The sequence below is a fragment of the Hyperolius riggenbachi genome, chromosome 4 (assembly GCF_040937935.1).
Source record: "Hyperolius riggenbachi isolate aHypRig1 chromosome 4, aHypRig1.pri, whole genome shotgun sequence".
NCBI lineage: Eukaryota > Metazoa > Chordata > Amphibia > Anura > Hyperoliidae > Hyperolius > Hyperolius riggenbachi.
The window spans coordinates 150,725,854-150,736,572 of NC_090649.1; the positions used below are offsets into that span (position 1 = coordinate 150,725,854).

At 44.6% G+C, this 10,719-nt stretch overlaps 1 protein-coding gene across 1 annotated transcript; it reads left to right on the plus strand.

Moving 5' to 3' along the window:
• Window positions 1-2,838: 2,838 nt before the first annotated feature.
• Window positions 2,839-6,343, plus strand: PAQR9 (progestin and adipoQ receptor family member 9). Its single transcript, XM_068280775.1, has one exon. The coding sequence runs from the start codon at window positions 3,079-3,081 to the stop codon at window positions 4,267-4,269; it is 1,191 nt and encodes a 396-aa protein (XP_068136876.1). The 5' UTR covers window positions 2,839-3,078; the 3' UTR covers window positions 4,270-6,343.
• The last annotated feature ends 4,376 nt before the right edge of the window (window positions 6,344-10,719 follow it).

Genomic DNA, 10,719 nt, shown 5'->3' on the forward strand with positions numbered 1-10,719 from the left:
TTGTTGTCGATGAGTACTCCTAAGTCCTTCTCCAAGTTTGATGTCCCCAACTGTATCCCATTTATTTTGTATGGTGTTAGACCATTGGTACGACCAAAATGCATGACTTTACATTTGTCAACATTGAATTTCATCTGCCATGTATGTGCCCATATAGCCATCCTATCCAGATCCTGTTGCAATATAACACTATCTTCCTTAGAGTTGATGATTCTGCACAATTTTGTATCATCTGCAAAAATAGCAACATTGCTCACTACTGTATCCACTAGGTCATTAATAAATAAATTGAAGAGCACTGGACCCAGTACAGACCCCTGTGGGACCCCACTGCTAACAGTCTCCCATTTTGAGTATGATCCATGTAGAGTTGTTTCATTGGAGCTGTCTTCTTGGTGCAAGGTGGGCATGGGCAGCACATTTTTTTTATTTAAAGGGAATAATATAGGAGACTCTATATTTCTCTCACTGCTGATCAGAGATGGATTAAGTTGTAATGGGTCCCAAGGCAAGGTAGTAGATTTAGGGCCCCCTTGAGGGGTACAGTCAAAAGAGGCGCTGGGCAAAAATGGTGTGGGGTGATGCCGATAATAGCATCTTGCTACTAAAGTTATTTAATGTTTCAGAAAAGTCCTGAAACGTTAAATAACTTTAGTAATAAGATGTTATTAAAGGTCTCTGTGATACAGTACCTGGTCCCGGCGATCCCGTCTTCTCTCCACTTCCTGTTTAGTTTGCAAGAGTCCTGCAGACTGCCAATCACCATGCAAGGACTAAACCCGCATGGTGATTGGCTGGCTGCCGGGCTCATTCAAACTAACAAGAAAGTGGAGAAGAGACGCGATCATCAGGGATCAGGTAATGTATACAAAACCCCTGCCTGCTCTGCTCTCACACTGAACTCTACCTATATGCTCCAGCCAAGATGCATAAGCCCTGCCCCCCGCCTAACACTAACCTCCCTGGCAATAGTACAAGCCACAATTTGCGGCAAGGAGATTAAATAATGGTATTGTGCCCGCTATTTATCAGGCGCCATAATTTAACCTTCTTGCCGCCAATTATGGCTTGTACTATTGCCGCCTATGGCGGCGCCATTTGTCCTGCACCATTTTTTTTGTAATTTTTTTTTTTGTCCTGCACCATTTTTATCTGTTCTGCCCTTGAGGTCTTTTTGGTAAGCTGAAGTGAAGTCAGAGAAGGTGACTGGTGGGCCCCTTGACAACCACTAGGCCCCAGGCACCTGTCTAGGTTGCCTGGTGGATGATCCTGCTCTGCTGTTGCTTCAGTTAAACAAATGCTGCCTTTCCCCAAATGAGAAAGGTACTGTATATGAGTGCATATCCATACAGACCACACCAAGGATGCAGTTATTTTTCCTGAAATTTGTGCTGCTGAGAACAATTTAAATGCTTGGAAATGAATTGGACCATTTGAAAGAATTATGAGCATTAACTCCCTGTCCCAATGCAGATAGTTTTCCTGAAGCAGAAATTACAGTGAACGCACTATGGGACCCATAAGTGTATATGTAGTATCTGCTGTGCAACATACTCTGTAAAGGTGAATCAGGAAAAAAGGGTGCAGGAGCCCTTTCAGTAAAAACAGTACTGCCATAGGCGCCTATAATAAAAGCCACATTTTGCGGCATGATAGGGAAATGTGGGCGCACAGCAGCAAGGGGGGCATGTTCAGCAGACAGCCACAAGCCAATTTTTTTCCGCAAGCCTGTCTGCGGAAATTGCCCCCTCTTGCTGCTAATCGGGCATCAAAATTTACCTTCATAGCCACATATAGCTTTGTTTAAGAGGGAGGGTTAGCTTTAGTAGGGGGTTTAGGTGCCACGGGGTAGGGGGGTAGGTTTAGGCAACACCTGGGGGGGGGGTCTTAAGGTTAGGCACCACCTGGGAGGTGGAATCTTAGGGTTAGGCACCACCGGGGGGGGGGGGGGGGGTTCTTAAGGTTAGGCACCACCAGGGGGAGTGTCTTAAGGTTAGGCACTACCAGGGAAGGGTTCTGTGTGAGAGTAGGGTTAGGTTTATCCATAGTAAAATATTGGTAAATATTACTAATATTTTACTATCAAAATGCAGTAGCAGAATATCAGTAAGTTTAGCTATATTTTACTAGTGGCAATCCCCTGTGCCCTTTTTTCCATGTATGCAACACTGGAGGCTTACTGTAGTTTCTAAGTTTTTCTTCTAAAAGTGGTCAGGCTTTAGGTACAATACTTTGCCACAACCACAGCATGCCAGCAAGATTTTGCACTTGCAAATTAGTGTACACTGTCAGTTTCCAGGACACAGGGTGGTTTTTATTAGTGAAGTGCTTTGACACAATCAAAATGTCTGCTCCATCTGTCCTAAGCATGACCTTGAAACATGAAATATAATCCTTTGCAAAGAGCTTAGCACAAGATGTGATCCAGTAATGTAAGCATGTAATGAATGACATGGCCTGAACACACTGATGTTTGACCACGGAGGTTTTTACTGCAGTGCCATGGCTGCTGCTTTCAGAAAACAGCCGTCTGCCTACTGCATAAGTCTGGCACATCCCAATGATGAAATATGGGAAACTGGCATGAGGTGTATTCATTCATGCCCTCAGGTAGCAAAATCAGAAAAAAAGAAATAAAGGCTTTGGAATTCAGGTCATGACCCCACATCGCTACCTTTAAAGGTAACTGTATCAGGCAGCTTCTCTCTGCTGCACTCTGAGCTTTAAATTTCAGGATGTTCATTTCATTGCAGCTATCAGTTGTCAGCAATGGAAAAAAAAAGAATCACTGCTTTTTCGACCCACACGACTAGAATGCTGCCCTCCCCCGTCCATACTTGATGTAATGTCACCCTCTTATCTTTCATAAACTTCAAGGTCAGGAGCAGCCAGTCAGCAGCCTCGGATGGGGGGAGCTCCTCGCTGGTCCCACACCTCATCCACTTTGTTGGTGGGTGGGGGGGATCGATAGGCTAAAGAGCTGTGTGATATTATTATGCAGAGGACAGGTCCTCCGGGGATGCTGAGCAGCGTGCAGCAGGCTGTGCAGGACTGAAGTAGTGAGGAGCTGCTGCATTGATGCTGGAGGAGCAGAGATCTCCCTGCAGCTCACACAGCAGCAGCATTAGGCGCAGCACGGTGGTGCCTCCGGACTTTAAGCAGCAGCAGCAGGCGCCTGGAAGGGCCACCACCTCGCCGGTCACCCTGTCACCCTGTTGCCGGGAGGGCAGAATGCCCCTGCAGACGTACGACAGGGACACGTCCCCCCTGCTGAGATGGGACGAGGTGCCGGATGATTTCGTGGAGTGCTTCATACTGTCCGGATACAGGAGACTGCACCTGACCGCACAGGAGTGCCTCGCCTCCATCTTCCAGCCCACCAACGAGACCCTCAATTTCTGGACACACTTCATCCCCTTAGTGCTGTTCGTCAGCAAATTCTACCAGCTGTTCTTCCTGTCCAGCGATCTGCCCTTCAGCCACCCGGCGCTGCTGCCCCTGTGGTGCTACGCCTCCGGGGTGCTGCTGACATTTGCCATGAGCTGCACAGCCCATGTGTTCAGCTGCCGCTCGCTGCGCCTGCGTGCCGCCTTCTTCTTCCTGGACTATGCCTCCATCAGCTACTACGGCTTCGCCAGCACCGTGGCTTACTCGTACTACCTGCTACCCGGGCTCAGCCTGCTGGACCCCAGCGTGATGACCCCGTACCTGCAGAGCCTGGGCTGGCAGCGGGTGGATTACAGCCTGCTGATGGCCCTGTACAGCGAGCTGGTGCTGCCCGTGGCATTCGCCCTGGCGGTGACCTGCACGGTGGCATGCTGCAAGAGCCGATCCGAGGACTGCTCGTACCCCTTCGCCATCCGCACCTTCGTGTTCGCCATGCCCCTCAGCATGGCCTGTCCGGTCATGATCGAGAGCCTCCTGTTCGACCTGGGCAGGAAAAACCCCACTCTGTTTGTCTATTTCTACCGGAGGTATTTCTGGCTGCTGGTGGCCGCCTTCTTCAATGTCAGTAAAATCCCCGAGAGAATCCAGCCAGGATTATTTGACATTATAGGACACAGCCACCAACTCTTTCACATTTTCACCTTCCTTAGTATTTATGACCAGATGCACTATGTGGAGCAGGGGCTGGAACGGTTCCTGAAGGCTCCACACACCTCCCCTACTGTGCAGGGGACCATTGGGTACATGGTGCTCCTGACACTGTGCTTGGGGCTTGTCATAAGGAAATATCTAAAGGGACTGTCCAGCACCAAACAGGACTAATGACATGTAGGTGCTGCCAGGGTGCAACCACATAAGGCATACCTATCTTGTGGGTTTACTACTGTAAGGGCATCAAGGAATACCTAGTGCAATACATATGCAATATAAATATACTTGAGAGCAGGTCTCTGTTGCAAAAAGTTTGCATCCTTTTTATTCATTTCATAATGAAGCTGCTAGAGTGAAGGTCCTGATAGAATATTCAACAAGATCTGTTATTTTAATTCAAAACCCTATATGCATTTATTTGCGACAGAAGCCTATTTTAATTATGAATGGTCCCATATATTTATTACTATTGTTTCTTTGATCTTAGGTACATACAGTTTATGTATTTGTTTTTACCTTGTGCCCATCCATTCTATGTCCATGGTACCATGTCAGAAATGGTTGCACCCAGGCAGACTAGGTCTTAGGCTAAGATTAAATTATTTAAAGATGCATTCACTCTGCTCTGCTGCTGCTCACACAATGGCACATTAAACAATTACTATATCTCCATATTTATTCATCTGGTCTCCCTGCTCCCCTCTATCAAATATGCAATTATGTTTTAGAATATGGAGGAGTACTGCAGAATATTGCTCCACACGTTCATTCAGTATACTCGGGAGTAGTTGATAAAATAAATCACCTTCCAGCAATGTAGGAAGGGCAAATCAGTGGAAAACTATTTTTGATTGGCTGCCGTGGTTTAGAACCAAGTGGTGCTTTTTCCATCATGGTATTACATAATCCAATCTATTTATTGCATACAGTGCAGTATAGTGTGGTTTTGCTGTAATACTGCAGTGGACTATCACATATCTGCATCTTATAGACCATATTCTAAGTGACATTGCTGTATTCTTGTTCACGTTAATGGAGCCCAATGCTCTTTGCATAAAGCTGATTCCAAAGAAAATAAAACATGCTTTTTTTGTATCGGTAGAGCTTTATTTGTGCATCCAGTTCAGAAAAGGACGCTTTACAGCCTGGTTATAATGCAGTCTTTTCCCTGCCACTGTCAACCCCTCAGAGCTGTATGACTTGAATAAGCACTTTCTCCAATAGCTGTATTTCCAGAAGAGTGAATGCATCCTTAATTGTTGTGTGAATCCCCAAGGGGCATTAATAGGTCTATCTCATTAGGATATTGCAAATGAAAGTATGGAACACAAAACTAGTAACTGATTTTCTATTTCCTGAAGCCTGTGTCCTTTAATTGTCTTTTTTTTTGTTTTGTCTTTTGTTTTTGGGTCATCTGCTCTGGGATTAGCTTTTCAATGTAAACAGTTTGGCAGCTGTATTATCTGCCTGCTAATGTTCTCTCTGCACTGTGCAATACGTAGATGCCCGATTCAAAGAAGCAGCATGGGATGGAACAAGACAAGTCTTCAATTATTCCTGGCCTCTTGTTCTCATTCATAAATAGATGATCCTTCCTAGGCCAGCTGCTAACGCACAAAAGTGATCCGGCAGTGGAGGACGTTTAACCCTCGCAGTGCTGCAATGAGATGCTCTGTATTATTGCTGTGGGGAACACTCATTTACAATAAGCCTTTTTTGAAATCTGCACGGAATTCTATATGCACTTAACACTTTCAGCACCAAAGGGCTGGGCGCCACATTCCAATGCATTGCTATGTTGGCTGCTGTGCGGTGCAGGGGGGGGGGGGGGGGTCGGCTGTAAGTATTGTAACCCCTCCACAGCTGGATGGTACCTGCCATACATTTTTGGCTGAATGTTGTTTTTATTTATTTTAACTTTTTTGCTACTTGAGATGAGGGTGCTAGTTTTAAGTGTCCCCCTGGATCTGACTATAAGGACTTCTGTATGGCGGAACAGGATACTGTAAATCCAGGCAGCATGTGAACAGTTAAAAACAAACAACGTTTTAATATAGCATGTAATGTATGCCACCTGCAGGCTCACAAGTATGTTTGGAATATTAATCATCCGACTTAATTTATATTGCTTTACCTTTGGTTTTGTTTTGACTCAAACTCTTGTGTGTTTTTGTATCAATACAACAAACAATATGCTACTGAAATCCAAAGTTAGTTAATAAAATGCAATGGGGAACAGTGACAATTATTATAATTCTTTGGAAAAATGACTGAAAAGGTTTCTACTATTGTTTGTGTGTAGCAGAACTCATGAGAAAGTATGGGACCAGTTTGATCAGGTGTAAAGCTTGGTACACACATCCAAAAAGAACATGAGGTGAGAGTGATATAAAGGCTGCCATATATATTTCCTTTTTAACCATGCAAGTTGTCTGGCTGCTCCCCCAGATCCTCTGCCTGTAACAGTTTTAGCCATAGACCCTGAAGAAGCATGCAGATCAGGTGCTCTCAATCAAGTCTGAGTGGATTAGCCACATGCTTGTTTCAGGGTGCCAGAAGATGATCAGGACTGTCAGGCAACTGGTATTGTTTAAACGGAAATAAATATGGCAGCCCCACATCGCTCTCACCTCGGGTTCACTTTAAGGTTATGATTTGCTGTGTTCACTTCTTGCTTTTCCACATGATTGCAACCAGCAGATGAGAGCCTTAAGCCTTGTAGACACACTAGAGTAAGCTCGGCAGGGGCAGTCAGTCAGGGCTGGCTGTGCAAAGAATCCGGTGTATTTATAGCTGCCCGATGCATTGCCAAAAGACCCAGAATCCTCTCAGGCAAGCGCATTGTTACCCTCCTTACCCTGACCACGGAAACTGCTTCATCATGCACAGCACTGAAGTCCCTCCGTAGCGACAGATGTGTCACTTGGGTGTAGCCTAGCAACGTGTCCATACAGTCAGAGCTGGGACAAGGTCCTCCAGCACCCAAGGCTGAGACACCAAAGTGCGCCCCTCCATCCCTTTTACCCCAGCCGTCACACACTGATTGCTATTAGACTAAGAGTTGCCCCAGGGCACTCAACCCCCCAACATCTTAATGTCTAGTAATCTGGCTTGCTGTCACTGCCATGTATCCCCTTTTTCATTTCTCTTTGCTTCAAACACAATAGGGGAATGATAGCTGAGTGAGCTGTGCGGGGCGCTCCTACACTGCACCCTGAGGCTGGAGCCTCTCTGCCTCGGCCCGGCCCTGCATACAGTACTTGACCACAAACTGACGCCTGAGGGATTGAACGCCTATGGGTGAGAGTGGTGCGTGTATACACACCTTTACAGGTCTGTCACATAATCAAAATGGTCACATGCTTCTTCATGAGCTCAGCTACACATGAGAAAATCTTAATTTGTGCTACTTAAAGTAAACTTGTGAGGAAAAAGGCCAAAGGTAGATACTTTGCTAGGTAGAGGGAGGCCTCTGGATGTTCTAGAAACTTGTCCGGTCCTCCACCAGCCCACCGCTTCTTACTGAGACCCTCTTCTTCACAGCCGGGCTCCCATCTGTGTATGAGCGCAGCTGCACTGTGCAGGCCCTTGCACCTGCGCAGTGCAACTCGTATACGGACAAGATACCGTAGTGGGCTTCTGAACCTATTCAACAAGCCAGATTCAGAGGTCAGATTCAAACAAGAATTAGAGTGTCCCAGTAACAGAACAGCAAGGGGGACGAGTGAAGCCTCTAGATTAGGCAAATGCTTCTCTCTACTAAGGTAACTACCGGAGAGTCCCTGGTATCCGGAATTGGTGGGGATAACCTGATGCCTGATACATGGCATCAGGCATCCGGCTGAAAAAGCACAATCTTCCCACCCAAATACTCACCAAGCCTCCAGTGATGTCTTGTAGCCTTCCTGCCGCTGCTAGCTTCTTTCTAGCTAGAATCTTTCGTGCACGCAAGCCAGTGCTGGAAAGCTGCTAGATGCTGTAGGAAGGCAACAAGATGGCGCTGGAGGTTTGGTAAGTATTTGAATGCCCCTAAACCTGCCCAAAACAACAGTCCTCGTTATCCCCTCAGGCATGCCAGTTAGTTGAGACTTCCGGTTGCCTGAGTTCCGGATAACAGACTCTGCTGTATCTATCTTTTGACATTTTTAAACTCACTTCAAGATTCCCATCAAGGCCTCACAGTGTGGTGAACTTGGTTGATACAAGGGGATGCTTTACTAGAATCAGCATGTTTTACACCAGTTCAAATAATCTGTGTTTTTTATAAGGAGAAATGGGAAATACTAGATGCAGCTTTTTCCTACTAGGGGTTTCCCTGAGACCGGCTGCCTTGTTCATGGGGTACATAAACTTTCCTCTATCAGTCAGTAATCTGATGTACTCCAGTCAGATATTTAAAGAGTTACAAACATTTCTATAAATAGCACCTACTATTTATGATGTCCCATGCTCCTTACAGCTATCCACAAATGAAAGGCTTCAAAATATAGGTCACTCCTTAGCATACGAAAGTTGGATATGCCTCCTTCTGCCACTTAGTGATTTTAAAGTAGAATAGTTTAATGTACCCATAGACATATAGACATGATGATTTGATATGCATATGGGAGGCTGGGAAGCAACAATAACTAACCTACCGTCGTATGTTATAACTACTGGGGTCTTAAAGGAGAACTTCAGCCTAAACAAACATACTGTTATTAAATTACATTATGTTAATTAAAATAGATAGGTAATATAATCTCTTACCCACCCAGTTTTAAAAGAACAAGCAAATGTTTGTGATTTCATGGGAGCAGCCATCTTTTTGGTTGAAAGGAGGTGACAGGGAGCATGAGACACAGTTCCAACTGTCCTGTGTCCTGTCTGATCACCCCTCCTAGCTGCTAGGCTTCGAATCTCAAATTCGAAATGAAAAAAATGAAAAATAAAAATTGCAATAAAACAGCAGAACGAGAACAACAACATCAGAAATCCCATCATGCTTTGCACAGCAACAGGGGAAAAAGTTTTCTTCTGTGCAGCCAAAAATGAGGCTTGGGTAAGAAAAACAAAGTTCTGATGCTGTGAAACTGTTAAAGAAACACCAAGCCATTTAAGTGCTGCTGAGTAGATTTTTAGTCTGGAGGTTCACTTTAAACTGGTCAATTATGACCTAATGTTGCAGTCCATTCCTCAGTAGCAAATGCATCAAGTAGCAATGGTTGATTTACATAACTTTTCCCACTTCCAGCAAGAAATTCAGACTGAGAATCGATAAAACCACTAGTGTTGTATTGCGCTATGCCTGCTCTATGAAATCTTACTGCCGCACCTGATCACCCTGTCATTTAATAAGTTGATGATACATTTATTGGTCGGGTATGTTGGGGCAGTAGATTGTTGGCAGATTAAAGCACTTTAAAAAGTTAGTGGAGTTCAGAAATTCAGTGAGGGTGGAGATCAAGTGAGGTTTTCTATTTGCTTCCAGAGAATGTTGGTATGGACTCATGATACTGTGGATATAGTATGGATGCATGGTACCAAAATGATCCATTCAAACTGATCTGTTTTTTGTCTTAGAACAATTGTTTATCCAGTGGGATGACTATCATTCAGACAGCAGATTGTTAACTGAAAAGCCAAAATGGTTTAAAGATATCGGGTTTTATCAATATGGTATACAAAACTCCGCCCTCAGCCTGGCCAATAGCATTTAGGATGACAAGAGCCTGTAACTACTTCATAGTAAACAGAGAGGACTTCATAATAAATACAGAGGTACCTTAGAGCAGCCATAAAATCTAATTCCGTTTACCCACTGCTTTGTGTTTATTATGCAGCCTGCAACATTACCCTGCATTGTAAGCACTCCAATCTAATTAAAAATGTTTCTGCTGTAATAAATCTTATCTCAGTCATCCTGGCTCTATTTGGAAGTTTGTCACCACCCCTCCCACATTCCTCCTCACTGATTGGCTGTTCAGTGAGCTGCTGAAATATGATCTATGCTGTGCTCACATGTGTTTACAAAGCAAGCTAGATATGACAGCGCAGTTTCTAGGAGAAAAAAAACAAGGGAGAAAATGACATCAGGATAGGCTTCAGTCAGAGGGAGTAAAAAGGCAAAGTGCCAGGAACAGTTTTCTCTTAATTTGCCAGATAGTACAATACATATGTTATGTAAGTAGAAGAAGTATTTATCTACTTTTATAAGTGTTTTTTTTCCCCCCGGGATTGTATGGTTGTCCCTGCTGCTTTAACAGCCACGCACTGTGATAATTGCCATCCTCTGTTGTGCTGTCTTATCTTTAAAATCTATTTGTAATCAGATCGGACCTGTTGGAAATAGTCGGTCTGACAATAAACACGTCAGAAACTTGTATCGTGTGTACCTACAGTGCAAGATAAAGTCTTGATATCGCAATAGAAATTAGCAATATTCTTTGCCCAAGAAACAGTGTTTTTCATTACTGAAAAGCTTTCCTGGAACTCCCATCAGGGAGCCTGGCCTAGGAATATCAGGAAGCCCGGCCTAGGGAAATATTTCAAGTTCTGCCTGAGTGGAATATTTAGGGATAGTGATCTGTAGCACCAAACTATGCAAGAGTCCGGGAAGTGTAAATGAGTGCATGCTTCATA